Source organism: Hypomesus nipponensis, chromosome 9 (genome assembly GCF_054491055.1).
Source record: "Hypomesus nipponensis isolate SF chromosome 9, ASM5449105v1, whole genome shotgun sequence".
NCBI lineage: Eukaryota > Metazoa > Chordata > Actinopteri > Osmeriformes > Osmeridae > Hypomesus > Hypomesus nipponensis.
In genome coordinates this window covers 1,301,262-1,317,269 of record NC_140369.1, presented here as the reverse complement: position 1 = coordinate 1,317,269, position 16,008 = coordinate 1,301,262, and the positions used below count along the sequence as shown (strand labels likewise).

Here is a 16,008-nt window from a genome sequence, read left to right as displayed (position 1 = left end):
CACACCGACAGACAAAATGCATTCAGAGACAATAGAAGACAGACAGAAATACATTGAAATGTGATTTACTGTTCAGTACTTAAGCAGTCTCCTCAGCCAAAGCCCTGGTCTGCTCCTCACCCAGTAATCCTGAACAAAACCAGACCTTCCAAGAGGACGTTCCACGACAGTGGAGAGTGTCTCGCACCATCTGCAGCTGCGAGGTGCATGTCGACAGATGCCAGAGAGGTTAGCGCAGTAAAACTCAAGGTTGCATGGCGATTTAACTACCACATTGCTTTGAATTGTGTTATTTATCACCACATCACACTAGCTATGCTCTTAATCGTTTCCCAGTGAACAGTATGTGATAAGAGGCTGCAAATGAAGGAAATGTGATGTCAGTTCATATGATAATTGTAGTGTTTCAAAACAAGACACAGGCAGGGCATCTGTATCGACACTCTGAAACTAACGATAGCTCTTTAGGGAATCCTGTGAGGCTGAAACCTAGATGGTCATGTGATCACAGAGTAGTGCACCTGGTTCTTCTCATGTATTTTCTTGGCCGGAGGTCTTATAGCCTCTCCAAGGATAAAATAAAAAGGTTTGATAAGCTTGAAGGTGAGCTGTATTATGCAGGTGCAGTGCTGTACAGTTTATGAGATGACAAGAAAGCAAGAGGCGAGGAAATGTGTTGAACTGGAACAGTCGATTTCAACACAGTGGCAGGTTTCATCCTCTCAAATCAACTGAAGCTGAACGTGATTGCAACCGTATGTGTGATCCAGGTTTCTTGTCAGTTTCCTTGTGTGTGTTTTTGTTCTTGTTTTGATGTGAAGACTGAGCCACAAGCATCTGCTTGGTGACATTTGTGGAAATTAGAGGAAACATCCTCACAGGAGAACAACTTTCGAATCCTAGAGCTGCCAAGGGGCTGCATGCTGGAAAGAAGAATTACCTGGAAAACATCACGCTTTAGGGATCGATGAATCAGTTGAATGAATCAAACTGATGAATCAGTTTGTTATGTGCTTCTGTGGCCAAGGACAAGGTTAGTCAATTATCTATGCCATTTATTTTATTGATTGAGAATGAGAATAATTGTGGATGAATAGTACTATAATGAATTATACTGTATGATAACAACTACTATTGGTATTTTTTTTATCAGTAAGCCCAGGAGTAGCCATATTAGTATAAGTAGTAAAACACATTACATCATTATTACACATTTTACTAATTGACTGAGCTGCTTGCAAGGAGGATGAAGTACACAGAGGTTAATGCTTCAGAAGGTTGTGTCTGTGTGCTGAGAAGCCAGGAACACACTGAGGCCCCAGCTTCGAAGACAGGCCCTTAAATGGCTGCTGCTCCCACAGCTCCCAGCCCTGTGAGTCGTTAAACCAGGGCTCAGGCTCATTGTATTCCTTTAAACGCACAGTCATGCTAGGTCCGAGCACGATTGATTGTGCGTTGTGGGTATTTCGGGAAATGCAATAAAAGTTAACGCCTGCCTTCAGGAATGCTGAGGGAACACAGGCGCGGGAGCTTGAGAGTGAGACTCTTGATGTTCTTGAAGGTATTTATTACACGGGTCACCAAGCTCAAGAGCTATGAATATGACTGTGCATCACAATGCTCAACAACCGACATACACAACGTATTTCACACAAGCCCCAATTCACTCTTTCCAATTGTTAACAGGTTGTTATCGGACTAGTACCACAAGTGATGTCATTTCCTTTTGATATCTATGTAAATGCACGCCCAAAATAGTAACCGAGTAACCAAGGACATGACCAATGAGTACAAAATTGGCAGATTTACACACGCTTTATCCAGAACTAAGATATAGTGTCTTATAGTTTACGTTATTCTGATCGTTGCTGCTTCACTGTGGCACTAACTATTTTTACAGAGGACTTTCCTCTGCGTGTGACAGAGAAAGTGAAGATGGGTCTTCTCAGACAGTTATAGGCTTTTAAACGTCAGTATGTCGTGCACAGATGCCCTAATAAACACTTGTTGTTTCCTGTGTCAATAACCAGAAGGAAACCCTGCACTCTTACTCACAATGTTAGCATTTCTCCAGACGTACAACTTGGAGAAATAACTGAATGTTTACAAGGTCACGCATGTGAATTTCAAATCATTTATGACTTTCCATGTATTTATGACGTTCCAATTTTAACTCACAATATCCCCTGAAAGAACATAACTGCATGCTCGCAGTAAAAAGAGAAATGTGAAGCCTTGTGACAGTTGGCAAAACAAAAGCAAAGCCAGTGTGACAACAGCACACGACAAGTTTCTGAGGCTGGTTAGAGTCCTCGAGGGCTTTAGTTTGCCTGTCTTACTATAGCCTCCTTAGACCCAGCAAATGAATGAATGTATTTTGGGGATGTATCTTTGCAACCATATTGCCCTTTGATTTTATATATTGTGTCCAATTGAGAGGATTAGTTAAGGAAGTCATATATTGTGTTACTAACTATAACAAACAAAAAAACTATGTTTGACATATATGGTAACGTGACATTTTATTTTCCTTAAAATATGTTTATTTGACCTACAATACTTGTACTGTATAATACACCTAGCCTATGTTTGACAGAGATTGCTGATTTGCTGAAAAGTCACAAGGATATTCACAGCTTCTGGTCATGAACCCAAGTTGTCACACCATCTACTGAAATAATATTTAACAGATTAACAACAAAACATTTATCTTAACTACAACATGATGTCAACTACAGTTTACTGCACATTTTTTGAAACACACACAGGAAACAAGCACCAGATATGGGTTCAACACAGAAAGCAACACATCACCTAACCTCGAATCTCTTACAGAAGCTACTATCTTGCCTATAACTCTCATCTAGACGTCTTGATCAGGTTAGCAGGACAGATGCCAGGATGGAAGACTATCTACCTACATCAGTCTGAAAGACAAAAGAAGATGAAATTCAAATTCAAGTACAACTGTCAAAACGCAAAAAGATTTATGCTCTAGTAGATTAGCTAAAAGAGGGTTTATTGGACATGACCTGTTACCTTTCACTGTGAGTTTAGTGGCGCACTCTGCCCTTCCCAGAGGGTTCTCAGCGATGATTTTGTATTCTCCGGTGTCCTTGGGTCCGACCCTCAGGATGGTCATAGAACAAACCCCACAGGTGTTGGAGATGTAGTAGTTGGTGTTGGTGTTGAGGCTGATGTTGTTCCTGTACCATGTGACGTGGGGCGTGGGGTCCCCTCTCACAGCACAGCTCATGTAGCACTCGTAACTCTCAGGACTGTTGTGCATTTTCAAAGGAACCAGGAAGGATGGTGCTGCTTCCAAGGTCACAGTTTTGGACGTGGGTAAACTCAGAGCGAACTTCTCTGCAGGGAGCAGGAGATAATAGGGAAGTAACCGATTAGTCATCATCAGTCATTATGTCAAGCAGGTGAAGTGGCTAATGAGACTTGGATGAAAAATGTGTTCAATCAATGGGCTCATCTGTCCTCTTATTCACTTCAATCATGTCATGTAGCCTATTTAACATTTCCCCTATGTAAACAATCTATCTATCTATACAACGGTATACATGTCTTTATGCTGGATTGCAATTGTGACTGTACACTTACTTTGTTGGAGTTCAAGCAAGCAATACCAATTATAAGAAAAATATTACAAAAAGTGCCAAGCGTTAAAAAAATACATCTGGTACATTTGCACAATTCTGTATCAATCCGCGTCTGTTAGCCTAACAAACTACAGTTAGCTGGCTCTGGCTAGCTAGGGGCTAACACACAAAGTTTGCTAACTAACTTAATTGAAAGACTTCAGGTAAACTTTGACCTAGTATTGTTAACTAACAAATGAAGTTAGCTATGTAACTAAGTTCCAAATTTAAGCAATAAGCCCCAAGAGGCCATGTTTTGCACTGATTTTAGAACAGGTAAGGGGAGTTGTTAGGCACGACGCAAAGCGGAGTACCGAAAACCCCCTTACCTGTTTTAAAATCAGCGTAAACCACGGACTTGCGGGGCTTATTGCTTTTCTAAAACTGTTACTACAAATATTTGATATGGTTTAATAAATAAAAACAATTAGAAACAAATTAGTTTAATAATAAACCGTAATTCTTCCGCCACTACAAAGTAGTTATAGTTCCTACATAAATCGTTGCCACGCAACAGCCAGATGGACATTTTTGCCGTCTTTTTCAATGTAAAATATTCGATGTGCAGTAATATGGAATGTTAAAGAATGTTATGAGGACAACCTGTGAGGTTATGATGGATTTTACAACGGCATGGAATGCGATATAGCCAATCACAATCAAGGATGGGAACAACCAGTTTTAGAAATGAAGTCAGTGCTACTAGCTTGCTATTACAGTGTGCGTTGCGTTGCATTGGAATGGTTCGCACTAATGTGTGCAGCCAGGACTCGGGCCTGTTTTATTCTAAACATGAGCCGGTAGGTCTATTATTTAAAACTATTTAAATTGGACAGTCTATTACTTTAAAATTGCCGAACTGACCGTTTCATAAAAGTTCAATTTTGCATTGGATGGAACAACGCTCCTTAATAACTGTGATAATGATTTTTTTATTAACCCGAGACAAATCGCTCTGATAATTTCTGTTGCTTAAACATACAATTTTAGTTCAATCGTAGTTGTTCTGCTGCCGATTTAAATGACTAACACGGCTGTCTTGCTTACTTACCTTTTATTTTCACCTCCCCCCAGTTTGGTGAATTAGATGGAGCGGAAAGGCCCATGTCGTTTTTGGCGTACACCCGGAAGCTATACTCCCTGCCGGCCATGATGTTGATGGCCGTGAAGTTGTTGTTGAAGAGGCGGTCGGCCACAGTCTGCCAGGTGCGCTTGATGGAGTCTCTCTTGGACACCATGTAGTGCAGCCTGTCGTCTCTCTTCTCGTCTGGGGAGGGAGTCCAGGACACGGTCACGGTTCCTGGGACGTTCTGCTCCACCTCCACCGGGCCTGGAGGCTTGGGGTCGTCTGGGAGAAGGTCAGATACATCACCATCACTCGCTGGGTTACAACGTACTACCAATCAGTGGTGATTTTAGAATCTTTTTAGGGGTGCTCAAGCACACCTACATTTCATCTCAGCACCCCTAAAAAAAATAATAAAAAATTGAATTATTATGAATTGTTATTATCTTCAATACGTTTTAGTGGTCTAACCTAAGAGTTTGCAAACGTGTCTTGTTAGTGGCAGATGACAAACAATTACAGGTTCAAAGGGCTTTAAAAAGGTTTAATATCCAGTGTCGCCATACACCGTTAGTGTTGGTAGTCTGCCAGTAAAACCAAAGGAGAAGAAGTAGGTAATTTCATGGTGCAGATTAAGAACACCAGTCACATTCTCATTGGGGGCTGAGCCCCCCTCAAGGACTGATTGTAGAATCGCCCCTGCTACAAATATTAACAACGATTAGCTTCGTAAGTGCGGACCACCTCACTTTCTCCTCAAAAAACAGTTGTGTATGATTCTTATGGGGGCGGGTTTGTTTCTTACAGCCTAGGCCTAAATGCATAGTGTCGTTATAGTTGTTTGTAGGTACGCAGGTTTCACTTTTTGATTTCAGCAAATCAGCCTCCCTCTATTTTTATGAATATATATTTTTTGTGGTTATTTAAAAGTGCAAAAAAAAAACTTACAAAAACGGTCTCACCCACATTTTTAAACAAACCTACGCCCGTTGGTGATCAGGTGGCTTGTTTCAGCGTACCTGTGACTCTGATCTCGACACTGAAGGTGTCCTGTCCAACGATGTTCTTGACCACGATGGTGTAGATGCCCGTGTCGGAGCGTTCGGAGGAGGGGATGAGCATCTGGGATGTGGTGTCTGCGTTACTGACGGTGACGCGCTTCGACACGGGAACGCCATCCTTCAGCCAGGTGATGTTTGGCATCGGAGAGGCCTGCAATCAAACACACGGGTCAGTGCTAGGGTCAGTCTCTGTTTCTCTTGATGAAATCACAACATGCACACCCCTTATATTTGACCCCTTACACTTTTTAGTGTGGATTTTGTATTATTCTTGCTATTTCACACATAAGCAATGGGACTACTAGCATCCAGCATATGTGACTTTGATGAGAAGTCTGTCAAACCTGACATGTTAGTCAGCCTGTGGCCTCTGCTGTGCAACAGCACCGGGGAGATATACTTAAATGTTTTGAGATTTTGCATGATTTATTGTACAGAACCTCGAAGTTGATGTTCACTCTTGCAGAGTTCCCAGCTCTCACTACCATGAAGCTCTTCATCTTAGCGTCAGTGAACCGCGGTCTCACTGGGAGAAAGCACAAGTTAGCATGGGGCTTAGTTAGCATGGGGCTTGGTGATGTTTAGCATTAGGATTAATGATTATGATATGACACAACACAGGGTTTTTTGTAACTTGAACTGTGGACATGTTTCACACACAGTAGCATAGCCATATCTTCTTTGTGAGGTCTGTTGCTGTCACTCACCAGGAGGAGGCATGGCCAGGATGTAGTTGTCCAGTTCCTGGGGTTGCCCCTCCCCTCCATCGTTGGTGGCGATCACCCTCACCCAGTACATGGCCATGGACTTCAGGCCCTTCACTGTGAAGGACGTCATGGTGATGGCGTTGGAGTTACAGCGATTCCATTCAGGGTTCTCTGCTGGTCTGATCTCCACAAAGTAGCCCTTGGCCTCGTCCTCCACCCCTTCGATGTCCTTGGGCTTCGTCCAGGAGAGACACAAGGTGGTGTAGGTGGAGTCTGTCACCTTCAGGTCGATCACTTTACCGGGGGGCTCTGAAAAATAACAGAACAGTATGTGATCTGAACCGTGGTGTTTTTATTCACTGAAAGTGTCATTTCATCGTGCAAAGGGCTTGTGTGTTACGGAATCACACACAGTAAATATGTGCTGTGTCGTCAAACATGTATTTATTTATTACATTTATTTGGTTGTCACGGTAACTTACTCTTTGGGTCTCTCGCGATTACAAATTCAGACGGGACACTTGGCTCTCCTGCCCCTGAAATGTTAATGGCTGAGACACGAAACTCGTACTCCATTCCCTCAACGACGTCTTTTACTGCGCACTTCTTCTCTGTGGGCATGACAACACGATAGGGAAGGATCAAAACACAGTCATTTCTCTGGCTTTTCAGCATGCCTAGAGTATGGCTGAAAAACATGATTAGAGCGGCAACAACAAACCTTCAAACGCTTTCTGATTATGCTGCCGGATTGAATGAAGTCACATAAATACGTTTCACATTTCACGCTCGGGAACATACCAATTAGGCGTAACATTGAAACGGACACACCTTTGATAGGCTCGTCTGGTGGGTTGACAGGCCCCCACAGATTGCTGCCCTTCTTGCGTTTCTCCAGGTTGTACCCCAGGATGTTGGTGCCTCCAGTGTTGGAGGGAGGAGACCAGGCCAGGTTGATGCAGTCCTTGAAGGCACTGACCACTTTGGGAGCAGAAGGGGCTCCGGGATACGCTACACGACAATAACACAACTACATCTGACACCCAGCCAAATGTACCGAAATAAATTCAGCAGATATGGAAGTTGACCTCAGGTCACTTACACCAAGGAATCCAATATAGCCTTGGTTTATACCTCTGAGGCACCCGGTCACAACACAGACAGAGTAGCGAAGCATTTCATGTGGAATGAGAAGACAGACGAGTGACCCACCTTTAGTTCCGGCCTGGAGATCGTCCGTCTCCATCATCTCGCTGATGCCCTCCTCCGTCACGGCTCGGATGTGGTAACAGTACTTCCTGCCGTGGTCCACGTCCGTGTCCCTGTACTTGGGCTCTCCTGGGATCTGCCCCAGCTTCTTCCAGCTGTTCCTCCCCAGCTGCTGCCGCTCCAGGAGGTAGTTGGTGATCGGGGAGCCGCCGTCGTCCTTGGGGGGCCTCCACTTGAACTCCACTGCAGAAGAGGAGCTCTCGATGATGTCCACAGGGGCCAGGGGAGGGGTGGGTCTATCTGGGGCCCAAAACGTTGTGGGAAAACAATAGTAACCGAAGCATGTTCTTATTTATTGATCTTGTTATTGGAGGTCTTCATATATAACATATGAAATAAGATGTTTATTTTATTAAAGATGTATCTTTATCTATCATCTTACTCTTGTCAGGAATGGCATGTGGTGTTAGGTTTTATTGTGGTATTGATTAAATGTGCGCTGCTTACCCAGTACAATAAGCCTGGATAAGGCCTCGATAGTTCCACTCTCGTTCTTGATTTTGATCTTGATTTCTCCGCTGCTTTTGCGCGGGCACTTGCTGAGCAGAAGGCGACTCTGAGAAGACGACTTCTCGATCTTGATGTTGGAGTCTTCCAGAAGCTCTTCGCCCTCGTTGTACCACTGGATCTTCATGGGCTCGCGGCCCGTGAAGGGCAGCTTGAAGGTGGCGTTCTGGCCCGCCCTGATGATGACGGGCTCCGAGAACTTTGCCAGGTCATCAAGGTTGATCCTGGGAGGGTCTGAAACAGGCAGGTGCCATATGTGAAATATTTTAGACATATATATATTATAGAGACTCATGTCTCACACTAAAGACAGTACATATAAATAGATAGACAGACGAGCAGACAAAGAGAGTCTTGCCTTCCACAGTCAACATGGCCTCTGTTTTGCGCCCATCTGCCTCAAAGCGGTATTTCCCAGTGTCCTCTTCCTGGCAGCTCTTAACTATGAGTTTGTGATAGGCCCCATCTTTAACCAGGGAGATTTCATCTGATGCTGTAATCTGGAAAATACATGATTACAACCTTAAAGAGATTACTGCACCGCTTCAGTTTCATTAAGGTACATTTGTCTCTCTCTCCCTCTCATGGATTTATCAAGCTATACAGTAGCTACGGCGTTCAGTATATTTTCACTCCATCTTCCTCCTCACCTCTTCTCCGTCCTTGTACCAGACCCCATCGCAGTCCTCGCTGCTCAGCTTGCACACCAGCTCTGCAGACGTGCCGATGACAGCGGTGATGTCCGACAGCCCTGTGGTGAAGTGGACTCCTGGATCTGGAGAACAAGGGTGTCAGGACCAGGGAGGAACACCCCTGTGTCAATATCGGGATTTCACCATTCTACCTGCTGTATCATGGTAGTTCACAGGGTGTCCCACTACACTGGGATGGATTGATTGATAGATTTAGACTTAAACACAGACAGACATAGAGACAACCAGACAGATCAGTCCACTCTCACCTATGACCGTGTCTGGGATCAGGGGTCCAGTTCTCACTCTCTTCTTCTTCTCCGTGGGTGGTTCGTCCTCCTCCTCCTCCGGAGGTTCCTCCAGCTTTGGCTCTCCCACAGGCTCAGGTTTTGGTTCTGCTGGTTCTGCTGCTGGTTCTGCTGCTGGTTCTGCTGCTGGTTCTGCTGCTGGTTCTGGTTCAGGTTGTTCTACAGCTGCGGCTGCCTTCTCCGCCTGGGCCTGCTTCACCACCTCTATCATCTCCTCTCTCTCTTTCTGCAGCTTGCCCTGCTGCTCCTGGGCGACCTTGGCCAGGTCTGCTCCCCCGCCCGCCTGGGTAGTCTTACGGACGGCCTTTTTCCCCCGATTGTTTGGGTCCTTATCAGCTGTTTAAGGACCATAACATGAGCCGGTTTGGTATGTTATGATAATACACAGTGTGGTCTTAGGGTAGGACATCCGCAGAACTTACTGAGTAGTATTTTAGTTAAGTACAATATAGTATAGTTTAGTATTGTTGCATGCTGGCTTGGTAGCATTAAGCATTTTTGAATGTGATCTTACCTTCAACAACAAGCCAAGCATTGCAAGACTTTATCCCTGCCACAGCAGCGTAAATGCCCTTGTCTAGCTGCAGGCAGTCTTTGATGACCAGTCTGTGAATGAGCATATCCTCTGACACGGTGATGTCATATTTCTCTCCTTGCTCCAAGGGAATAGTCTTCCCCATCCACTGGATCTTGGCCATGGGATGATCGAGCACACACTCAAACACGGCGTCCTCTCTCTCCGTGGCCTTCACCTCCTGGATCTTGACCAGGAAGTCGACGGTAGGAACTGTATGATACACAGACAAATGGACAGGTTTGGAGTGTACAGCCCACAAACACCATACACCATAATTAGGGGCATATGTTTTTGAATGTAGGTAGAATTTTATATTTTTATATAACTAAGGATGCGGCCGTTAAATATAATTTTCTAAATAAAAATGGGAGGGTCTTAATTTTCAATTTGAAAAAAGCGGATGGGACTTGTCAGAATCAGGGAATCAGAATCAGTTTACAGTGGCCGGAAGGTGCAAACAATAAAGATAAGAATCAATAAACATGTATGGATTAATGTGTGATCAAACATACGCCCCTGATCATGTTAACGAGGGGACAGACTCGTCAGAGAGTGATCTTACTTTTGAAGTCAGTTGAGAAGATGTTCACCCCCTCTACCATGACTTGGTACAGGCCAGCATCCTCAGGGTTCAGGTTGTTGATGTTGAACATGTATTTCTTGCCGACTTTCTTTAAATTATGCTTTACTTCTGTGTCGCAATCAAACGCAACCATCACTCCATCCTGTACGACGGCATTTGATTAGTCTTTACATTTGACAGAATAATATCATAAATCCTTATGGTAGACTGTATATACTGTATATATAAATACCACATACATTATTCAACCTTACCTTGAACAAGAAGAGTTTGCTGTTTGGGTCTTTGAGTGTCATTTCAAATTCAAACTGCGCACCCCCTCCAGGTTTAATTTCAATGGGCTTCAAGTTACTGAGTTGTTCAATGAACTGTTGGAGAACATTACTCATTTACTTTACGTTCTTGTCGTTGTTGTCTGTGGCATAAACATTTATCTTGAGAACGATTACTGACTGTCAGTACAGGGTCTTGATAATATAAGGAGATCCAACACCAACCTTAGCCTGCTCCTCTTCTCTCTCTTTCTTCTTCTCGTTCAGTTTCTTCAACATCCAGCGGAAGTCAGTGACTCCGTACTCAGAGCAGATACTTTCAAAATCTTTCTTATCGGCGCTCAACAGAAGATCCCAGAAACTGTCATCAATCACTTTCTTTTTCTCCATCGGTGCATCGGTCCTGGAACAAATATAAGCAAGCCAGGTGTTAACTTAAAGGCTCTTAACAAGATAGTCATATTTCATGACATCTACCTGCCTTGTTCTTACCTTGCCTTTAAGGTCTTTTTGAAATCTTCAGGCACTTCTCTAACAGCTGGGATGGGATTCATTCATCTTGTTAGACTGCACTTAAAGATGCACTTACAATGCATGCACTAGTTGTATGTCACTTTGGTGAAAGCGTCAGCTGAATGAATAAAAAGTCCATTTGAATGGACTGGCCTGTGTAAAAAATTAAAACAAACCTGTTCTTGTTTCTTGCAGAGCCCGACTTTTCTTATAGCCAACTTGAAGGAAAATCATTAGATTAAAGACACATCGGTAAAGAATCATTGAAACATGCTTGGATATAACAATATAAAACAGTACAGAATATATAGTTTAGCATTTAGCAGTTTAGCATGCTCTTTTGAGACCTTTTTTTTAAGGTATAATTACTGTTGACAACAAAAATAATGATAGTAATCTTACCTTCGATCACATTGAGGGCAGCAGTGACCACAGCTCGTCCATAATCGTTAGTGGCAAAGCATTTATACGTGTCTGCTTGATCGGGAGCCACATCTGGCATCTAAGAGGGCATGAAAGAGGGTTTTCACACAGTGCTAGGTTAGAGTTAGGTCTCTGGGTCGTGTACTCCCCCCCCCCCACACACACACACACACACAATTATACTTTGTGCTGTGCCCTCTGCCCAAGACTTCTTGTCAGTACAGTACATTGTTTAGCAGAAGTTTGTTTTGGTGTTTGTTTCCACACCTGCAGCATGTGCTCCCCGGAGGCTTCGTCGTGAACAGACTGGTACCGGTCAGGGTCCGTCACCTCACCATTGTTCCTTGCCCAGGTCACAGAGGGAGTAGGGTCTCCAGTCACGATTGCCTTGAAAATCGCTAGTTTACCTTAAGTAGCGGAAAAAATGCGGTGATCTAAATGTGCTGCTTGAGGATCAGTATCAACATCTGTTCTTTGTGTGTCTGTGCACATAGAGCACATGATGTGATGTTTGTTGAAGTATTTCAATGTAAGGGAAGTATGACCAAATGTAATGCAAATGTGATCAGTGTTTTTAGGTTTTGTTAGCTTAATGTGGCGATGTAACATATGACTTAGAGTGGATGAACTGTACCCTCCTGGATGGTGAGAGCGATGGGCTTGCGGGTGAAGTCAGGGTGGCTCTTCCCCGCTGGGATCTCCTCCACATACTGGGTGATCATCACCCCGGGAACCCTGGACCTCTTTTTGATGGCCACTGGAACAAAGAGAGAGAGAACCCTGGTTTAACAACCCAGCACTGTCCTCCACAATACACCAACAAGGAGATGCACAGGGCTCGATATTAGGTTATGACACACCTATACGAGGATATATTAATTTGTTGATTTGATGATTATATTGCTTGTTTTGAGGAAGCGGAACGTGGCTCACCCTGCCCAGGAGCAGTGGGTTCGGGGTCCTTCGTCTTCCTAAACCTGGACATCTTCGACATCTTGTTTTCACGTCAACTACACAGCTTTTCTGACTGGGCTTTCTCTTTCTGGAGGAACAGCACAGTTCAGATTAGATGCAGACAGCGAGAGAGAGGTGGGTGAGGGAACAGAGCCGTCACCATAATGTCTCCCTGCTCAGACAGGAGCTGGGGTTTGGTAAGATAGATGGGGGACATTCATTTCACGTGAGCTAACATGAAGACTAATTGCTGCAACACAATTCATAGTGTGGTTCCGAGGCACAATTAAGTATTCATTCCACCGGTTCAACTGCAGTCCATCATCAGGGATCCTGCTGTATTTGGGCGATCCCAGGCAGTCTGCCTTGTTTATGGAGAAGGAAACACGGACAGGGAGTGAGCCCGCAGCAGAAGGTGCTGGTGGACAGCTATAAGTAACAGTTAGAAACCTCATCTCTCCGACGCACAGTTAATCATCTTCAGATGGTCCTAGTCAGCAACAGGTGTCGTTTTCCTCAGCTTCAACCACTGGATTCTGGCAATATGTCTGCCGCAGGAATCTAATGTTGACACATTTTGTGTAAACCCCACTCTTGTTGAAGACTATATTAGAATGCTAGATAATGTGAGTTATTACTTATGACTTCACTGTCCTTTTCTATCTGAGTTAGAACTCTTGCTGGGAGGTTTTGTTGACTTTAAAATACTTGCATTGTTTCTACAGTGTTATGAACGTGTCGGTGTCTCAAAATTATGTATGTGGTTGTACAGAGGAAGTATTTGATATTATAACAATTTAATTTCACCTTGAAGATGGTTAGAATCACCACAGTTCTGAATCATCTGAATAGCACAGGTTTGAATTTAGGAGACTTGACTTTTGCACATGCAACTTTTTCTATTAAGTAGTGTGTATGTTTCTTTTGGTCAGATCACTATATTAGTCATGAAGTGGTTCTCTAATTCTAGAGAGGTTGTGAATGCAAGAATTCCTGTGACCACAGGATGCTTAGCATGCCCTTACTAGGCAGTAGTACATCACCTGCCTAATTCTGCTTGCAGTAGGTCACGTAGCTCATAAAACTATCTATCAACCACCAAAATGTGACATGAGTCGCATGCTGTAAAGGATAGCTCCAAGCTAGGTTAACTCCCATCCACAGGAGTTAACCACATCCAAGCTAAATCACAAAAAAAGAAGTAATCATTTGGAGCATTTTCGCAATTGCAATGTAAGAATCCTTTAAGTCGATCCACTTATTTGTCTACAAATCAGAGTTTACAGTTTATTCCCCACAGACTAGTATGTAGGCGTAATGAATGTATAGAATATCTTAGATTTTTTGAAATTGTACAGTGTTGCATATACTGCACACATGCTAACAACATTTTGAAATTGTCACTGTCCATTCAACTATGACCCCTTCTTCCTCTCAGTCCTGTGGATTTAATTCGTTCAAATGTACCATATATATATTTATATTACATGGATAAATAGTGGAAAGACGTTGTAGTGGCCCTCTCTGAGATCCTGTGTAACACACAGTACCTCACACCCTGAGGTCCTGTGTAACACACAGTACCTCACACCCTGAGGTCCTGTGTAACACACAGTACCTCACACCCTGAGGTCCTGTGTAACACACAGTACCTCACACCCTGAGGTCCTGTGTAACACACAGTACCTCACACCCTGAGGTCCTGTGTAACACACAGTACCTCACACACTGAGGTCCTGTGGAACACACAGTACCTCACACCCTGAGGTCCTGTGGAACACACAGTACCTCACACCCTGAGGTCCTGTGTAAAGCACAGTAGAGCCTGAGATGAGGTGAGTTATGCAAGGGCTGCCATCTGGGTGCGCTGAGTTGAATGTCTTTGCCTAGTCAGGCATTAGGACTTCCATATTAGTATGGCATGAAAAACAGCCATGCCCAGCAACTGTGCGGGGGGATTGATTTATAAATAAAAGGGTGTGTGACAGGTCAGTGTCCCAGGCCACCGGCTCCGTCTGGTGCTGATCGGGTCTCCTCTTACAGGCCTGGCATGCTCTCTGTGATGGGTTTATGTGGGTGTCGTGCTGTCCAGCATCACTTGAAATGCTAGGGTTGGTCTGATACTTGCACATGATGTTTTGGGTGATATGATGTTGCATTTCTGTCGGAGCCTCGATTCTACTTTAGTCCAGTGGTACTGTCATGTGCTTGCTTGAAACTGGACAATAACTGAATGTAAAGCAGTTGGAGTCAATTGTAAAGATTTCACTTAAGTCTTCAATGTTTTCTCAGTTTCAGCTAGTGTGAACATCTTCATTGAGCCACTTGGGAGGGTCATTTCAGATTGACACTATCTCCTTATTCCTGTTCAGCACCACAGCTTCTGTTGCTGAGTTACAGCAGATCCCCACAGCACTGAGCATTCATGACATGCTTGTCATCCTCCAGCAGCAGATGTTGTAGCCTGCCCTGTTTGGCCCTCTGATCCACACGTTACCATCCACACAACAAATGCTAGGTGTTCACACCTTCCATCACATACTGTTTCCACCGCATCTCCGTGCTGTAATCACCTCAGCTTTAGTTTGACTATTAAACACTGTGAGAAGCCTATAATAGGATACCACAGAATCTACCAGAAGTACACCAGTACAATCTAAGAAATGTCAGTAGTTATTCAAGTTAATACTCACATTTTTGTACGCGTTCGGTCTTCTCGTCCCAGCTCCCTGGAACTTACTACAGATACTCGAGTCTTGGTTGTGTGTGAGGAGATCAAGCCTACATGAGATGCAGAGTTCACGCTGTGCTTCGCCCTGTCACAGTGACTGGCAGGGATAGACTTACTGTCATGTATTTGGGACAAGTGTTGCAGTTCTTGAAAAGGAGGCACAGCAGCCTGGCAAGCAGCATCCTGACTCCTCCCTCTCAATTCATGTTCAGCTTCAATATGTGGCTGAGGGCTCTTATAGACAACATTTTTAACACAAAGTCAGTGAAGAGCTGGGGTGAAGGTGCTGTGCCACGCGCTGAACATAACCTGGCAGTTGTTCTTTTTGACATCTGGCTGGTAAGATTCAACTTTGTATTATATTATGTACGAATGTAGGACTACTTGTGATGTCATTTTATGATTTTTTAATGAATTTTATTTTTTGATTTGTGCATTTTACGTTCTTCTTTGATTATGGTTGTAAATGAGTTTAATGATTTGCTACATTGTTATCTGTCAAACTGGAAAACATTTGAATGCAGAAAAATATATGCAGAAAAGTCCACAGGTTGATAGGATTATTGTGATTCAAATTGTGTGTTTTGCGTCATTACAAAGTATTATGTTGTTTAGTGAAACTGAAAACTTTAATTTTCCTGACCCTGTGAAGCTCCTTCTGCTCTTAAGTGGCTCTAATCTTGGACTAACGTCCA

General features: G+C 43.7%; 1 protein-coding gene and 1 long non-coding RNA gene across 3 annotated transcripts; one reads left to right on the top strand and one right to left on the bottom strand.

Moving 5' to 3' along the window:
• Nucleotides 1-1,546: 1,546 nt before the first annotated feature.
• On the bottom strand, nucleotides 1,547-15,425 carry igfn1.3 (immunoglobulin like and fibronectin type III domain containing 1, tandem duplicate 3). Its single transcript, XM_084705125.1, has 24 exons — nucleotides 15,276-15,425; nucleotides 12,562-12,670; nucleotides 12,263-12,385; nucleotides 11,896-12,035; nucleotides 11,608-11,707; nucleotides 11,382-11,423; nucleotides 11,185-11,230; nucleotides 10,918-11,095; nucleotides 10,675-10,788; nucleotides 10,400-10,562; nucleotides 9,775-10,047; nucleotides 9,222-9,596; nucleotides 8,911-9,035; nucleotides 8,619-8,760; nucleotides 8,201-8,494; nucleotides 7,697-7,993; nucleotides 7,316-7,495; nucleotides 6,967-7,095; nucleotides 6,485-6,793; nucleotides 6,218-6,303; nucleotides 5,736-5,928; nucleotides 4,702-4,998; nucleotides 3,040-3,366; nucleotides 1,547-2,927 (listed from the first exon to the last, which is right to left on the bottom strand). Exons 2-24 carry the CDS (start codon nucleotides 12,620-12,622, stop codon nucleotides 2,923-2,925), a joined length of 3,999 nt encoding a protein of 1,332 aa, XP_084561251.1. The 5' UTR covers nucleotides 12,623-12,670; nucleotides 15,276-15,425; the 3' UTR covers nucleotides 1,547-2,922.
• Nucleotides 3,619-11,127, top strand: LOC146272246 (uncharacterized). 2 transcript variants are annotated; one of them, XR_014766592.1, is made up of 5 exons: nucleotides 3,619-3,814; nucleotides 4,725-5,008; nucleotides 9,493-9,627; nucleotides 9,924-10,040; nucleotides 10,960-11,127. It is a non-coding gene; the product is annotated as an uncharacterized LOC146272246 (long non-coding RNA). The 2 variants fall into 2 exon arrangements; XR_014766593.1 differs by lacking the exon at nucleotides 3,619-3,814 and adding an exon at nucleotides 3,821-4,450.
• Nucleotides 15,426-16,008: the final 583 nt, after the last annotated feature.

Bases quoted from the DNA above. Each gene is read 5' to 3' on its own strand.
- igfn1.3 (XM_084705125.1), bottom strand. From the start codon at position 12,622: ATGTCGAAGATGTCCAGGTTTAGGAAGACGAAGGACCCCGAACCCACT. The intron at 6,304-6,484 runs GTGAGTGACAGC...GCTTTCTCCCAG, and splicing joins CCTGGCCATGCCTCCTCCTG to TGAGACCGCGGTTCACTGAC. The intron at 3,367-4,701 runs GTAAGTAAGCAA...TGCTCCCTGCAG, and splicing joins GGGGGAGGTGAAAATAAAAG to AGAAGTTCGCTCTGAGTTTA.